At 41.1% G+C, this 17,503-nt stretch overlaps 2 protein-coding genes across 3 annotated transcripts in view; one reads left to right on the forward strand and one right to left on the reverse strand.

Moving 5' to 3' along the window:
- The first annotated feature begins 3,280 nt into the window (after positions 1-3,280).
- On the forward strand, positions 3,281-9,684 carry lpl2a (lipoprotein lipase 2 a). Its single transcript, XM_004068357.5, has 10 exons — positions 3,281-3,555; positions 4,498-4,694; positions 4,830-5,009; positions 5,645-5,756; positions 5,846-6,079; positions 6,289-6,531; positions 6,657-6,777; positions 6,924-7,139; positions 8,505-8,603; positions 8,679-9,684. Exons 1-10 carry the CDS (start codon positions 3,453-3,455, stop codon positions 8,704-8,706), a joined length of 1,533 nt encoding a protein of 510 aa, XP_004068405.1. The 5' UTR covers positions 3,281-3,452; the 3' UTR covers positions 8,707-9,684.
- Positions 9,685-10,458: 774 nt separating this feature from the next.
- The window catches only part of si:ch1073-396h14.1 (disintegrin and metalloproteinase domain-containing protein 10), a 36,215-nt gene continuing 29,170 nt past the window's right edge, over positions 10,459-17,503 (reverse strand). For both annotated transcript variants that reach the window (XM_004068433.5, XM_011474534.4), the window contains 3 exons: positions 15,535-15,634; positions 15,014-15,234; positions 10,459-12,006 (listed from right to left, as the gene is read on the reverse strand). In XM_004068433.5, coding sequence (XP_004068481.1) covers positions 11,902-12,006; positions 15,014-15,234; positions 15,535-15,634 — 426 coding nt within the window. In that variant the 3' untranslated portion in view covers positions 10,459-11,901. The remainder of the gene's footprint in view (positions 12,007-15,013; positions 15,235-15,534; positions 15,635-17,503) is intronic.

Consider the following 17,503-nt stretch of genomic DNA (forward strand, 5'->3'; position numbering starts at 1 on the left):
GACTAAATACTTTTTTGCCTCACTGTGCAGTCATTGGACAGACAAAGCAGAAAATTAAAGGAAATGACCAAGAACCAAACAGGCCAGTTTGGTTTGCTTCAGCTGCTGATGTGTGGTCTGGCTCTGCTCTGACCACAGTTTTTGTGGTATTTAGCTCTTTTTAAGCTAACGAACGCTCACCCTTTCAAAAGTTGTGGTAAAGAAAAGAGATTTACAAGTTTGCAAATCTAATCCAGCCTGCAGTCCATTTACCAACTTTAAATTTTGTTTATCACTTCCGTCAAAAGTGTTCGTACGCGGTTGCATATCATTCCTAGATATAAGCTAAATGTTTGGAAGCACATATAACGGACAGGATTTTACGAGCTGCAAACTTGATGGAAGAATTACGACTGTGTTGACTTTTCCTCTTGGAGTCTGTTCCTCTCTGCTGTGGATCTGGCATCTGCTTCCATCTCTGCTCACGTTGTTCCAAATATTTCCCCCGCAAAGTAGAGGATCCAGCAGCGGCAAGAGAAGAAAAACAAATGCGGTCAGTATTTTTCGAGGAAAATGTTGACACTTTCATGGAGTAAAAAATCCAAGAAGTGGGATGGTTTTCAGTGTCGTCAATGTTTTGGGTACATCAGTGCAGCTTCCTTCTCTGAACTTCCACTCCGAAGTAGAACCATATAAACACTATTCAGTTCCAAAAACATATTTACTGATTGAAAAATGAATATTTACAGCTACATAGATGGATGAACGTTGTACCACTTCATTGATCCCAACTTCAAGATGATTGTGCTTCATGACACGAATATAATCACGTCAGTAAATAAAAAAATAGTCCACTGCTTAAGCACAACATGACTAAGGTGTATGGGAACACCCCCTTCTAATTAAATGTGGGGTCTGCAACATTTAACACTGAAACAGTCACGTGATCCAGTTTTTTTTTTTACTGATCAAACCCAGAAAGAGCTGCAAAGTCCTACCTCAATGTTCAGAAAAAATATTCTATTTATGCTGTTGTGACTATTAAACCCCTTATTTATAAAGTGGAGCTTTTAAATATTGACACAATTTCTCTTCTATTTAATATTTAATAGCAGGACATAGAAGTTCCTTTTAAAAAAGTCCTGTTTACATAAATTGTAAGAAAGCCAAGGCAGACAAAGCCTTTCCTGTCATTACGTCTGTGCTGCCCTGTCATCTTTTTTCTGCGTTTACTATCAAAAAGAAACATAAGATTGGTGTGAATCCATTTTGTTTTATTTTTATGCATGGTAATACAATTCTATACTTTAAGAAGTTTGCCTCTGAACAGCAACTAGACACTGATGTCCACTAAAGATAAAAACAAGTTCTTTATTTTAAAAGTGAACGATTCTGAGAGTAGAGTAAACCTTTGCTCAGTTATCTGACAAGGAATTAAAACAAATTAACCAAAACAACAAAGATTTAATTCATATAAAACATTTTAACAACCAATACAAATAATTTTATTGATCTGAGCCAAACAAATGAGTCTCTTCATCTGCGAAGATCTCTGTTGTTGCCTTTTTATTTTTCAGTTTTATTTGTGTTCCTTTAGTGTTATTGAGGTACTTTGGTCCTGGTCTATTTCCTCACTGCTTGGGTCATAAAACTATAAATGTTTTTGTTAAGTTTATACATTTCAATAGTTTAGCTTGTTTCATGTCTGCCTTTGGCTTCCTATTGAGATTATCAACAATCCTACATCCAAACTTTTGCTTTGGTGTGAAAACTTTTTTCACATTAAACCAAAACTGCTGCAGACTTTACTGTGAAAGATTCAAAGAGACGGATCTCCAAATATAAAACACAAGATTAACATTTTGCTTGTGCTTCAAACCTGTTTGCATTTGTCAAACCACCTCATTCTTCTCCAGCAGAACCACTGATGCTCTTTCCAATCTGAGCAAATGGCTTTGAGTCAGTTGAATTACACAAACTTAAAAAAATAACTTTTTTTCCCAAGACCAATTGAAAAAAACTTTCTATTATACTAATATTTTTCTGCAACAGCTTCACTTGTTTTTGCGTGTGCTTGTTTTCAAACCGAGCCTCTGCAGACCGTCTGGACATTTCTTAAAGAAGTGCAGAATTCAGGGGGAGGACAGACGTGCAAAAGCAGCCAAAAAAATGAGACCCTTCCACCCAAATTTGACTGAAAATGAAAAGATCAAAACTTATTATGCAAGTACATTTCAATGTACATTAATGAATATATTGAAAGAATTCATTTGGTAAAAGAATCTGGGCTGTAAACATTTGCTTTTAAATGGTTTGTGAGATAATATAATAAAAGTAAGGCATTCATCAGACTTTGTTGATTAAATAATTGGACTCTGGGATCTGTTATTTGGCTCAAAGGTTTCATTGCAGTTGTGTGGCCTTGCGCCTTTAGGACGGCTCCAGATGGGCTTGCTCCATAATGTCTCCTCAACTCTTACCAGATGAACTTGACATGAACTTTTAACTGTTTTACATAAGCTCTCATTATTTTTATTTTACGTTTTAAATGTTCACACTTTTGTTAATGTAATTTATTGTTTCCCCCTAACCAGGACTCCCTTGAAAAAGAGATTCTTAATCTCAATGGGACATTTAAATAACGGGTAAAAACAATAAGAAATATAAAAAAAACTGCATGATGGCCGATTTCAACACATCATGTTGGCAGCTTTTCCACTTTATTTCCTTCCTGTTTTCTCTGTGATCAGCTGAGCTGACCTGTAAAGACTCATCTGACAGCAGCAGAGCTGTAAAGTCATTTATTTGTAGATGATCAGTGAAGCAGAAAATTGTCTTTGGTTTAGGACATAAAAGAAACGATGGAACAATGGGCTCTTAGATAAAACACCGACAAAGAATCTAATATATAGAAATGCAAAGACAAAAATGTCATAGGAGAATGCACAAGAGCAAAATATATTGTATATTTATTGTCATATTTGCCTGGTTTTGTAGCAAATGTGCAACAACAGATTAAAATAAAACTTAATTTTTGGCCCTCATTTACATAGTTTTTACATAGAAAAAGTTTTAAATAACTAGTATCTTTGGTAAAAACAGATATAAATAGCCTGCAGCTCTGATGAATTCCTCCTGCTGGGCCTGCGGTGACTGAAACATTGCTTTGTAATTGTGCGCGCGGTCATCAGATTTAACGAGGGGCCCTCGCGCCAGCCGCAGCCTCGTTAACTGCCCATGAAACAACCCAAAGGTTCACAAGTTTGCGCTCAGCCTTCCTCCTCTCCCCGCCCAATGGTTGGTCGGAGGCGCTATTTAAGAAGGAGTCAGTTGAAGGTGGCTCAGATGACAGCGCCGTGCGCAACCACGCAAGTACGCTCCGGATTTACGCGCTGCTGCTGAGGGTGACACACACACACACACACAGGTTTCTGCAAAGACTCGTTCTTCAAAAGGAAAAGGCTGGGAAAGAAATGAGAGCGTGGCAGCTTGGCTTCTTGTTCGTCGTGGTGTCAAACGCAGCTGTGCAGCATGTGATGTCCTTGGAAGGAGAGGAGCTCGCAGATTCCACGTTTGGTGAGTTTTCACTAGTTCATTCAGTCACTTTTGCGCGGCTGCGCATCCAGATTTTCCTGCAGGAATAAAAGTGAGCAAAAGGGTTAGAAAAGTGAGGCGATGTGTTGTATAAGCTGTGACGTTGGTAAATCTGCGGGAGCTGAACTCTTCTAGTGTAAATATGTGCATTTATTACATGTCATAAACTCAGATAAGCCTGTGAAGCTTGTTGAAGCTGGAGCCCAGACCCCCAGCACGCAGCCCCTCCCTCAAAACTATAGGGAGTTTGTGTCAGCTGACTGTCAGGCTCACTGACCGGTACTGGTGAAATGACAGGATTAAGACTACTTCTGATCACCAAACTAATCAGGTATTTTGTCAAAAATATTCATCAGGAGGAGATGAATCTGGTTAAGATGGTTTCCAGGAAGAAGTGGTTCTCTGATTGCACCGCACCATTTTTGAGGTTTGGTTGAGGGAGGATTATGGTGTAGGACTGTTTTTTTCTTGGGCTGCACTTTGCCTCTTAGTTCCAGTGAGAGGAGCTCTGGATGCTTCCGCTGACAAAGAGATTTTGGACTATTCCATGCTTCCAACTCTGTAGGAACAGTTTCAGGATGGGACCCTTCCTGTTCCAACATGGCTGACCAAGAGAGCCCAAAGAAGGACCACAAAGACTAAGAAGAACTGGATGATGTGGAAGAGAGTTCCGACCCTAACTCAACGTCGGTGTCAGAGCTTCTGGAAGAATGGTCAAACATTCCTGTAAACCCTGAAAGATGTGGAGAAACTTCCAGAAGCTGTTGGAGCTCATTGGAGAACATCTTAGAATGGATATCCTTAGAGTTCATGAGTGTGTAAAGCAGACGGGAAAACACTTCTGTGTCGCACTAAACCAGGAGCTGTCATCTAGAACACTCCATGAAGACAATGGAGATAACATGCAGGTGTTTCCCTCACCAGGTAACTTTCTTGACCCTCTGAAAGACTTGTTTGAACCTGAGGATGACAAAAACTCGACAATTGCCAGATTCTCCCTCCGTAAACCCTCCCACCCCGACGATGACCTCTGCTTCATCATTCCTGGCCAACCGGAGTCCCTGACGGCCTGCACCTTCAACAGAACTTCCAAGACCTTCCTTTTGATCCACGGATGGACAGTAAGCAGATCCAAATAATAGTTTTGCCACACAAAAATAACTTTTCTTTCTTCTGAGACAACCTTTTTTGATAAAATGTCCTTAGAAAAATCCCGTTCCTTAGCTTTTGTAATGTTTTGGCTCCTTTTCCAACAGCTGAGTGGAATGTATGGAAGCTGGATGCCGAAGCTGGTCTCCGCTCTGTTTGAGAAAGAGCAGAGCGCCAACGTCATCGTGGTGGACTGGCTCAGCTTGGCTCAGAACCACTACGCCGTGGCGGCACAGAACACCAAAGCGGTGGGACAGGAGATCGCTCGATTCATCGACTGGATCGAGGTCAGTCTGAGCAAAAACACACATCTTTACAAAAAGTTTGAAGGAAAATTCCCCTGTTGACAGAGCAGCAACCCCTTTGAGTTGATTATGAATGATCCAGTAATCGGTGGCAGGCTTGTTGATGCTCTTCAGTCAGAGCAGGGATGTAGGAACATTTCCAGAATCTAGTATTGGTCTAAAAAACTGGAAGAACATTAACTCCTGGAGGTCACTTAAAGGTCAGACTGTAGAATATACAAAAATGTGAATGAAAAAACAAGTAATGCCAGATTTAGACGTGTAAAACTTGAGTTCAATTTGGAGAACTTCTGTTCTGTTGTGAAATTAGAAGAAGTTTCCAAACAAAAACAACCCATATCACAAAAAAACATTTTACGGCTGAATAAAGAAAATGTAGAATAAATGTTAAATTACATAAGTGGATAATAAAAAAACCCAAAACAAACCAGATGTGCATGATGTCTGGAATAATGGTGTCTGCGTTGATACGTTTTAAGATCTAATAAAAAAGGAAAGTCTTCTGAAATGACTGATGCATGTTCACGGTTTTCTGTTGTTTTTAGTTCAGATTCACAATAGTTTCAGTTATTTCCTCTTCGATCTTTTCTCCTGTATTTTTGTATTGAATGTAACAGGAAACCACCAACATTCCTTTAGACAACATCCACCTGATCGGCTACAGCCTCGGCGCTCACGTGGCCGGATTTGCCGGCAGCCATGCTGCCAATAAAGTTGGGAGAATAACCGGTGAGGAGTGGTTTTCATTTTAAAGACAAATCTTTTTGTTACTATTATTGATTTTCCTTTTTGCTGTTGCTGCTTTCCTCCACCTGAAGGGCTCGATCCAGCCGGACCCGACTTTGAGGGCGAACACGCTCACAGGCGGCTGTCTCCGGACGACGCTCACTTTGTGGATGTCCTCCACACTTTCACACGAGGTTCTCTGGGGTTCAGCATCGGGATCCAGCAGCCTGTCGGCCATGTGGACATTTACCCAAATGGCGGCCACTTCCAGCCGGGCTGCAACCTCAGGGGGGCTCTGGAGAAAATAGCTAACTTTGGGATTCTTGGTACTGCAATTACTTTGATGTCAAAGAACCTTTAGCATCTCTGATTTTAACACCTCCTCTTGAACTAACCTTTGAGGAGATATTTTTCTTGCAATCCCACTTTCTTGGTTTGTAAATAATTAGTTTTTCAGAACTGTGAAAACATTTTGTGTGTTTTATTCCTGCAGTTCTTGTTGTGACCTTTGTGTGTTCTTCTGCTTCCCGCTCAGCCGTCACCGATGCGGTGAAGTGTGAACACGAGCGCTCCATCCATCTGTTCATCGACTCCCTTCTGAACGAGCAGGACGCCGTCACGGCCTACAGGTGCGGCAGCAGCGACACCTTCGACCGCGGCATGTGTCTCAACTGCCGCAAGAACCGGTGCAACACGGTGGGCTACGGGGTCAGCAAGGTCCGCAGGGCGCGAAGCGTGCAGATGTACACCAAGACACGGAGCTCCATGCCTTTCAGAGGTCAGACCACCGATGTTCTTAACGGCATTTTTCCGAGAATATCTGGAAGATTTTCTTCCCTGTTTTTTCCAAAATCTCGTCATAATCTAAAGTAAACTAACGGATGATGCGTTTTTTGTCTCTAGTTTATCATTACCAGCTGAAGATCCACTTCTCCAGTAAGGTGAATACTTCCGATGTGCAGCCTTCTCTGTCCGTGTCGCTGTATGGAACCAAAGGAGATGCTGAGGACCTGGAGCTGAGGCTGTGAGTGAAGACTGTCTGTCTTCTGATCTTTTTACAGCACTGACGAGCATGGCGTGGCTTTAACGGAGCGCACACGTGATTAGAAAGCCTTTACTTTGTGAGGTCGTGTCGGCGTCACACGTGCACTTCGTCTTCATCTCCTGCAGAGAGGAGAGACTGCTGACAAACAAGACTCACTCCTTTCTGCTGGTGACAGAAAAAGACATCGGCGACCTGCTGATGCTGAAGTTTAAGTGGGAGGAGCCAAGCACCTGGACTGCTTCCAGCCTACTGAAGATGGTTTCTTCGTGGTGGTCCGGGGACTCAAACGGTGGCATGGAGGTCCACAAAATTCGAATCCGAGCCGGCGAGACGCAGAAAAGGTAGGCTAGATGTGAATGAATGAGGTGTTTGCTGGTTGAAGCACTTTGCTGAAGCAGATACCCAAGCTGTCATGATTTCTTCATTGAAGCCTCGAGAGAAACTGATTTTAATGACACTTTAAAAACATTTCTGCATCAGAAAGCTACTCTTCTCCACATCAGAATCAGCTGATTTATGTTTGTGACTTAAATGTCACCGGTGACATGTGTTAATGGGTCAAAGCGCTAATTGTTGTAATTAAAAAATAAAGCAATAGACATTGAAAAATATGTTAAGAGACATGCTCTCTTTAGGCGTAAAGTTGGACTTTACAGTGTTGGAGTTGCTACTTTCTGACGCCAGCCCCCAGTGGTCATTTGATGAATTGCTGCTTTTGGAACTTTAAAGTTGTTTACTCTGTATGATTGATTACAAAAATCTTTTTCTTTCTTCCATGAGACACTTGTCCAGATCTAAAAGCCTAAAAAGGTAAACTTAGGTTTTCTCCTTACGTTTACCATTTTTTCCAGGTGAACGAATGGCTTTTGCTCAAACGGGTGTCATACAGTGGGGGCAAAAAGTATTCAGTCAGCCACCAACTGTGCAAGTTTTCCCATTTGAAAAGATGAGAGAGGCCTGTCCTTTTCATCATAGGTAAACCTCAACTATGACAGACGCGATGAGAGAAAAAAAAAACATCCAGAAAATCACTTTGTCTGATTTTTAAAGAATTTCTTTGTAAATTATGGTGGAAAATAAGTATTTAGTCAATAACAAAAGTTCAACTCAAAACGTTTTCACATCCTCTTTGTTGGCAATGACAGCAGTCAAACGTTTTCTGGACGTCTTCACAAGGTTCGTTCATATTTGTAGCTGGTATTGTGACACCGCTACACGTTGGCGTTGTCACAAAAACAACCCATCCTTGCTCGCAGCTCATAAAAAAGACGTTTTGACGGAGCGGCGTCTCTCAAATCGCTTCAACATTCAGCCACAATAAATCCATGTGTGAGGCGTTTTGGATTATAAGGCACTCTTTAGTTTAAAAAAAAAAGTTTTTTGACTTTGCTTTTTTTTGTGGAAAATGCGGTCAATCAAGTTTCATGCTCTGTTGTGAGAAGGTGGTGATGATGCAAACAACCGACCGTTTCACTAACAGACATTTCTGCTGAGCAGTTTTCTGTTTGCATCTGGTGAATCTGGAGCAGCAGGTTCAGCTCGTCAAACCTTTATGGAAAAGCAGTCAATCCTCCATCTGGTCCAATGTTTAGGAGATCTATTTTAGATTTACATTCACATTAATTCAGTTTTTTCCACTTAAAGCCCAGTTTGATCTTGTTGATTAAACGAACTGAAGAGATTCCTTGCCTCTCCGTCTCCTGCAGGATGGTGTTCTGTGTAAAAGAGCCTCAGGGTTTTTCTCAGGAGGTCACCTTTGTCAAATGTAAAGACGCCTGGAGGATGAACCGGAAAAAAACGGAGAGGTGCGCCAGCTTCTGTTTCAGTTTTGCCACCATCCCAACACTGTTAGAAATAACAACGCTTGTTTGTTTCTGCAGAGGAACCGTGGAGATCCGCTCACCGTGAAGAAACACCAATTTTCTAACCACTTCAGCACTTAGCAGATGATTTATGCACAACTGAAGCACTTGTAAAACTTCTATGACATATTAAACCTTTGCCTCCTTGTACATGTCTACAGAAATATCTATTTTATTTAAAAAAATTTGTGAATACTGTACAATATTTAAAGCGTTTTTAATGTCCCATTGCTGGTGCTATACTGACACCAAACATCCGATTTATGTCTAAACATAGATGAAATAAAGTCGGGCCACAAATGTGTGTATTATTTTTTAAAGATGTTTGAAACAGAACAATCCTAATACGATGCTTCCTTCCTGCTCCTGAAGTGCAGATTTCATGTATTGACTCAGACATGAGGAGCTGTAGTTTATCTGGGAAAGCTCAGATGCTTCTTCTGATGAGTTGTGTCCAGGAGGTACAAAACAAACGGAAAGTGTTCTTTTAGAAGCATCAGGAGTAGCTGTTCTGCTAGTTCCCCTCAAAATCCAGAGAGGATGTTGTGATGCTTTAAGACCAAAGGTACCATCAATTTACCTGCACAGTCGCCACTGAAGCCCCCATTGTGTTTGCACCTCCATCCTCGTGCCTTAAAAGCTGCTCTGCCTTCACTCTGGCTTTCCCCTCTGTGGGACCTAAAACTATTTACTGTGTGAGTGAGGTGGAGTGTTCATGTCAGTCATTTTTGGTCAATGAATACATTTCCAGCTCTTTGGGTGGCGTGCAAACCTCACCTCTTCAGACATCACTATTGTTATTGTGACTTTTCAAAAAGGGAATGTTTAACTTTGTTGCACTGAAAGCAGAGAAAGAAACTGATAATGGTGGTGCCTGTACTGTTTATGTAAATAAAACTACCGATAATAAGAGGGCGTGGCTAAACATTTTAATTTTAAACATTGTAAAAGTTTATTTCTGCATTTGTACATACTTGTAAATAAGTCTGTGTGGTCATTTCTGTAATAAACCTCTGACATCTGAGACGTCTGCTTGAACTTTTGTGTCAAAAATGGACATTTTTCCGTCTTGGAGAGGTCACCACAGTTCATCTGTTCACTTATCATCCCAGCTGAATGTGTGCTGGATCTGAAGAACAGCGGCCTGATCCGTTTCTGGTATCAGCAAGCTCCACACTAAACCAAAACAGAACATGCCGTGTCTCCTTGTCCTAACAGTTGTGACGCCAGTGCGTTTGCTCGACGGTGTCAAGGTGACCCAGAGAGAAATCAAATTAGGACACTTGTGCGAGCGTCCAGCAGGTGTTTGTCGAATTTAAAACAGAACAAAAGTGAACCCACTAATCTTTACAGTGAGTCAGCGTTTCTAACCATTCACATTGCAAGAAAATTCTAAATATTCTAGTAGATTAGAAGAACATGCAGCTGAATGACAAGAATTGAACCAACAGGTCACTCAACAAAAATCCCAAAACTTCAAAAGTTTCCCTCCTGTTCCAGCCATTTGTCTTGATTCTGTTTGCTTCCTCTTATCTTATTGACAAGTTGACTCTGCAAACTATTTAATCCTTTCAAAATGTAAAACTTTGTTCTTAGACGTTCAGGATGTTTGATCAGCTTTGAAGTTTTTTAACTTCTCTTTGCTTTCCAAGCTTTTTCAAAATCAACACAATCCATAATTGTTTGTCTCATTAAGAGCTAGGATCTAAAAATAAGGAAATTATTATTGAACTTAGTCAAAATCCTTTTGCTCCAAACTCTTGACAAATACTCTGTGACTCAAAAGAAACCTCTAATACTCGGTTCACTTTTAATTTATTTTCTTTTAAAGTTCAGAAAATGTTGACTGCCATTCATTGTTATTTTGGAAAGAAAAAAAGGAAAAGTGCTAGTTTAAAAATTTACGAGGATTCACTGAGATGGGCCAGCTTGTAATTTTCTACGGTGGCCCTGAAGTTCAAAACACTTCAATCTACTCAAAGCCAAAACATTGCTTTGATCCCAACTACAATAAAAGAAAAAAATATTTAAAAAAAAAAGCTTTACATTTTTAGAAACCAAAACATAAAAAAACGAGAACAAAAGAAACATTTTGGAAAGCAAATTGAAACATTTGAAAAAAGACCCGATAAGAAAATGTATGTTCATGTCAGCTTCATGTCAAATAACATTCGGTTGGAATAATAGACAAACATTATGATCCACATCTTTTCCTGGTTCTTATTGTGCTTCGTGTTTTAAAATGTCCTTTTGGTTTCTGTAAATTACTTTTACTTTCCAAAATGTTTTTTTTGTTTTGTTTTTAACCGGAAACGGTTGGTTCCATGTTTTGTGTGTGGAGTGATGTGGACTTCAGGCTGTGGGCCAAGATGAATCCTTTGCTTTAGTCTTTTGTCACTCGAATCAAATAAACTACAATTTAGATTCACGAAAACCAAAAAATACAAACCATTTGCTTTGAACTAACAAAAGAAAAAATTATAATTGGGTTGTGAAAAATTAAACTTGAGGTAATTCTATCTTTTTTTTTAGATTATTTTTCACTTTTTGAACGCTCGTGTTTCTAGATTTCGATATCTTATCAGAGGTTTTAACTGGTTGCATACAAAGATCATTTTACTGCTTTTTAGTGATTTATTCTTAAGTTTATTGTTAATTTAGATATTTTTAGGCTACTTTTATTGCAGTTTGTTTCTGCACAGGTGTGCTGATGCATGATGGGAGACAAACCTCTGAAATCAATGGTAAAAGTCAAAGAGTTTCCTCCCACGATCTAAAAACGTCACACACATCAATAGAAGTGGAGCCAGAAAAACCTCCTGCATTAGTTTATGTTTCACCGAAGCAGAAACGGTTTATTTGCGTCGCTGTTGCTGACGGCGAGCCGCCGCCCTTCACAATGCAGATCCCTCTGAGAGAAGCCGGTCTGACCCTTCCCACAGTTGGCAGCCACATTTTCCACAGTCCATGCACGACAGGAGCACTCCTGAATGCTGATGGGAGACGTTCCCCAGGCGGGAGGAGGCGCAGACGCTCGGTGGCACACCAGAGATATCCGGTGACACGCCGGCATGAGAGACGCTGAGCAGGTGCTGGATGTCATCAGAGGTCATCTGGAGACCCCAAACTGACGAAGGACTCCATCCAGGTCCTTTTAAACTGCAGAGCGTGTTGACTAAACTGGTTAGTTGGTGAACAGCGAGGCATGCTTCAAACGGTGGCAGGGGTCAGAGGTTAAGGGTCAGTCCAGGTCGCGGGTGTTGAGGGTTTGGCTACACAAGCAGACGGTGCCGCCCATCACAGCACACAGCGTCAGGATGACCAGCAGGATGGCCCACCAATGTGCCTGCGGGGAGAAAAATCCCTAAGACTAAATCATTTATGAGAGAAGACGTTTAAACAAACATAATTAGTTAGATATTGAACTCAGAAACCTAAACCAGATACAGTGTTTTAGTGTTTTTGGTTAAAACGTTCTTAGTGTCTTTGTACCGTCTTACATTGACAAAATGACGAGATAAACATTTTGATTGGCTTTAAAGAGATAAATTGGTGCTACATCAACCAATTTATGCTTTTGTTTTGTGCAAAAATCTGCCGTATTTCAATTTCAACTCATCTATTCAGACCCGTGTTGCATTAAAAGCGTAACAGCAAAGCTTTTAGCCCTTTGAAAGGTTAACATGCTCCCAACTTCAAATCAGATGAGTTTACACAAACACTTTTGTCGATAAACCAGGAAAATGGTTTGGAATTATCCAAGCTGATTTCCTTTTTGCAGTACTATTGTCATAAATCCGTGAAGGTTTTGAGCATGAGCTGGTGATGCAGATAAAGGTCGTGTCAAACAGCCACTACATCTGCGTCTTTCATGATACATGTGTGATAAACGTCATTCAGAAGCGTTCCTTGCGTTCGTTGTTGTGCACAGATGTCCACCGAGGGTTTCGTCGGACTTGTCTTTACGTGTATTTGGTTTTGGCTGTTCAAAATTTTGGGTCGGATGAGAATTACGCTGTTTAAACACAATTGTTATGTAAATCTTATGCTATTGTGCGTGATTTTTGGCGAGACGCATACGCAAATTTGTGGCTTTTCGTGACCATATATGTCTAAAGGACTTTTCACGCATGAACCACCAATGTATAAATGTTATATCTCGTCTACGACACACACATCACTTTGAAATTCTGTAATCGATGAACAAATCAGTAATGAACTGCATATAAACGTCACAATAATCACACACGGTTCACCTTCCACATTGAGTTACGTGTTCTTTGCGTGTTGTACTCTTACTTCTTCCGTGGTTTTAACGTGGTTCATTCGTGAAAATTCCGCGTGCAGACCACAACTTCTCTCACTTCTTCTACATTTATTCACTCATGACCAATTTTCATCTGTACGATTTGCACCAAATGTAGGTTGTGGCTGTGGGACACGGCCTTAAAGAAGAGGAAGGGAGACTTCAGGAAGCGATCGCTCACGTCTGCCTGACAAAAAGCTGCACTCTTTCAACTCAAATGGCCATTCCTGATTCTCCATGCTTTAGTGAGGAGCCGAACCCCAAAAGCAGCAGAGGGCAGCTGACCGACGAGACAAATCACGCTCAGATGAGGGAGAAACCTGCTTCCTTCTAACGTTTTTCTTTGATTTCTGATCAAGACTGATTTCTTTCTTTTATTTGATGAACAGTGCGACATGAAAGAGCTCGAATGAACACGATGGAGGTCTTTGCTGAAGCGCTTTCCTCTCTGAGGTGCTTCATTTTCTAATCACAAGTCTAAAGACACAAAGTGTGGAAGAAAAGGTCAGATGGGAGCGAGAACAGCTGAAACGCTGAAGATGAAAGACTCGTCCAAACCCCTGTTTGCTCAGGTCAGCTGAACCACATCAGCCTCACTTGTAGTCTGGAAATATTGATTTTATTTTGATAGAGGTCTTGTTTGGAGTTTCTTAAGCAGAATTTTCCTGTCAGACATACATGCCTAATAGGTTTCGTCGACCCTAAATTGCTTTCTAAGGTCTGTGAGATTGTCTGTCTCTGTGCTTGAACCCACAACTCAGACCCTGCTAGGACTTAGACTCCTGAAACCCCCCAGGACTCAATTTACAAAGAACAGGTGTGGATAAGAAATGAAGGATGTTTGAAGAACATCCAGCAGGGACGATTACAGTTTAATAACACAAACATTGTGTCTAAATGTTCAATAATAATGTGCTAACTTGCTTTTTTGGTATATTTATTTAATTTTAGTTTATTTTTTGTATACTTGGATCATCTTTGGAACTATTTTCAAAGCATTCTCAGTGGAATTTTCATTAGAATTATGTTATTTTTTAGCCAAAATAAAAAAAAATCTGTGTGGCTTTATTTAAGACGTAGTTTCTGCAGAGCGACAGGAGTTCATCAGAAATTCACATGTAAAATGCTGAAAGCTAAGGGCAGGGAGTTTGTGGCGCGCCCAGCGTATTTTCTACGCCACAAATAGGATCTTTTTTAAACGTCTTGTTTTTTTCATCTGCTCCTGATTCACTATGTGTTGAAGGAATAAATATTCAGAAATGCAATTTGAGCTTAATCTTAATGAGAAAAATACCCCAAGAACCTGTTAAAAACACAGTGGGTCTTCAAACAAATCAGAAATGTTGACAAGTTTTTTGGTTTTTAAATATTACAAATCAGATTGTTGTGCTGGTGGAAAATTGAGGGAACTTCACTCTAAAGAGTCGGCATGTAAACGCATAACAGTCCTTCATGGCAGAGAAAAAAACGGAGAAATCAAACCTGAGTGGTGTCTTTTTTACGCTTTTTTGTGGGCTCAGTCTTTCTGTTTCTGCATCGTGACAGTTTGATAACATTCTGAATTCAAACTCAAAAATACTTCTTTCATCTTCAAAAACTAACGAAATAAACTAGAAAATACAATTTTTCTGATTAGATTCCTCCATTAAAAGCGTCCGTTGGAGTTTAGGAAGCAACACTTTAGCCTCATTATTTTACGCAAACTTGCATCAAACTACTTCTGCTCCAAAAGTTATTAGTCCGCTGCAGGTTTTCTTTAATCTAAACTTAAAGTTTCATTGCTTTGCCTGCATGTGTTAAAGTACCAAGAAAAAGCAAGCAGATGGTTTTCATCTGCGAAAAATGTGTCAAATTGTTGAGGAAAACCACAGATTAGCTGCAAAACGGTCTTTTGATCTGTGAAGATTGAGTCCAAACTTAACATTAAGTCATTTGAAAACTGTAGGATGATGCAGAAACTTTAGGAGATTTGGGGACTAAACCTTTTTTATGTATTTGTCTACGTCTTTAATCCCATTTTAATGTAAGATTATAATGAACAAACAACCTTCATCCACTCAGCCATGTCATCAAAGTCGTCCAAATGGAGGAAGGAGTTCTTCAGTCTGGCGATGGGCCCGTCTGCGTCAAGCAGGCGACAAACTTGGAATTTGTCGCAGTAACCTTGATTCTGCGAACACGGAGCTCCGCCCACGAGGGGCAACGATCTGTTCGGAAAATATGCGGACAGCGTTGGGGAGGTGGAGCTGACACACGTCCCGGGCTCGTCTGAAACAGATGAACACAAGTGACACTGCTTGGTTTATTGTGTGAAGCTGGGTTCCTTCATGCTTGCAGCACCCAAACTACCTAAAACATTTCACACTGTGCTTGTCAGACATTCTAAAAACTCCCTGAGGGGAACATTAACCACACATCAATACCCAGCAAGGGGCCATAAATCCAGCCTCTTAAACTCCAACCACTTGAGAGAGCTAACCTCCATCCAAGCTAGTAAAGGCTGATTTGTTGGGAAACAAACTGTAAACACATTCTTCAGCGGAGCATGACTCATGGGCCTGTGGTTACCGGGCTGCTGGCAGCACAAGTGACACTTCTCCCTCATGGAGTCTCCTGGACACCCACACTGCTGCAGGCCGTGCTTCACACACACAGACTGGGCACAGACCTGCAGAAACAGACCAAATGTATGTGAATGTGTGTGCATATCCACTCGTTGAACGGCAGGGGTGTCCAATCCCGGTCCTGGAGATCCACCCCCCTGCCTATTCTATAGTTCTCCCCGTTATCTCCTGTTAAGCAGACTCAGGTGTCACCCAACTGGACTGAGTGACCCTGCTCCTCCTGGCGTTCCACATAGGAAATATCCGCTGGCTGTCTTTTTTTCTGTACTGCAATTAACCAATCGGATGCCTCAATGACAGTAGGTGACGCCTGTTGGCCCCACGGACTGTATGTGAGAACTGGAGTGAGTGTGACGTCATCCATAGAAAATTGATAAACTTCTGGCTCCAACCGAAGTCTTTTTCAGAAAACGGATCCCGCCAGATGTCTTCAGTAAGCAGTGATCGGTCCATGTCGAGATTGAGTCGGCGTTTCTATGGCACCAATCAGGAATGAGCTTTTTGGAAGGCCACACCCCTACCGCTTGAAAGTGGGGTACACCAAATCTGTTAAATGTCTAAAAATAGTATTTTACAACAATGTGAAGGCAGATTTCCACTGGTCCGTTTGCCGTCTGCCTCGGTTGCGTTGACACAAAAAAATAATATGTTTGTTAATCAGTCGGAATGTTTCCGTCGCCTCCGTCATGTCTGCAACACAACCTCATTCATGAGACAAAACAGGAATTTGAAAAGGACTCAGTGAGGCAGGAATAAGGCATGGGGCCTGATTGCTGAAGTTTTAGATGAGCAAGGAGAGCGGGACGAACCACTCAACACAGGGGTGGCAGGACAAACCACTCCCCCTGGATGTGGGGGGGCCGATCAGAGACAGGTAACTTTTGCAAAAATTGATGTGTGTATTGCGCATATAAAAGGAAGCATTTTTGCCGATCACTGCAGAGAAAGTGGGCGTGTGTGTTAGTCTGGGGGCGGTGCTGGGAACACAGACTCTTCCTGGAGGGGGCGGTTCCTCACTTTGTGATGTCACAATGTGAGAACCTGCCCGTTTTCATGGATTGGGAGGGGCTGGTGCTCAGATAGTAGGTTCTTGGGGGAATACTGAGAAATGTGAGAACGGATCAAAATAGCACTTTGGGGTTGTTTTTGTTATAATACACCTACAAGCTCAAAAAATGGATTTTGCATGGTATCTCCAGGACCACGTTTGGGCAGACCTGTTGTTCAGTTTCCAGACGTTCTCCTGAAAATGTTGGCTGTTTGCACAACACTTGGTTACAAAGAAGAAAATCTGTTTTCAGGTCCAGTTTTGGACAAACTCCAGCCTCTTTCCTGAGTGATCATCGTTCCCTCTAATCAGGAAGAGCTGCAGATAATCACGCAGGCTTTCCCAGAAGATCAAACTCATTTTGGTCTGGTTTGGAGAAGGACTCCACCGTTTAGTTTGGTTTCTTTGATCTCTTTACGTTTTCTTGGTTTCCTGCTGTCAGTCTTACCTGATTCCATGTGATCATCATCCACAGCTGTCTGCAGACACGTTTCTGGTTCTTACTTCAGGTTTTTCACAGTTTTTGGATGAGTTTATTTATCAAAGTTTTAGATTCCCTGGATGTTGAGGTCCTATGCTGGTTCCTCACACTAATCCGTTCTTTGTAAAATAAAAGAAAACATTTTTTCTTGTTGACTTATATCTGCAAAAGACAGACGATGAAAGATTTGATTTATTTTAGGTCAAACTCCACCTTCATCTATGGATCTCTGTTCTTTTGGCCTCATTTAAACTCTCTGGTTTAATTTTATGTTATGAAACCTTTTGTCAGATTTAACATCTTTTTCTTACTGGACAATAACAAGGATCCAAGAAACATTCCCAGCTGGAAATAATTCCTTCTTCTCTGTTCAAAAGCACAGTT

The sequence above is a fragment of the Oryzias latipes genome, chromosome 4 (assembly GCF_053564925.1).
Source record: "Oryzias latipes strain Hd-rR chromosome 4, Olatipes_Hd-rR_3.1".
Classification (NCBI taxonomy): domain Eukaryota; kingdom Metazoa; phylum Chordata; class Actinopteri; order Beloniformes; family Adrianichthyidae; genus Oryzias; species Oryzias latipes.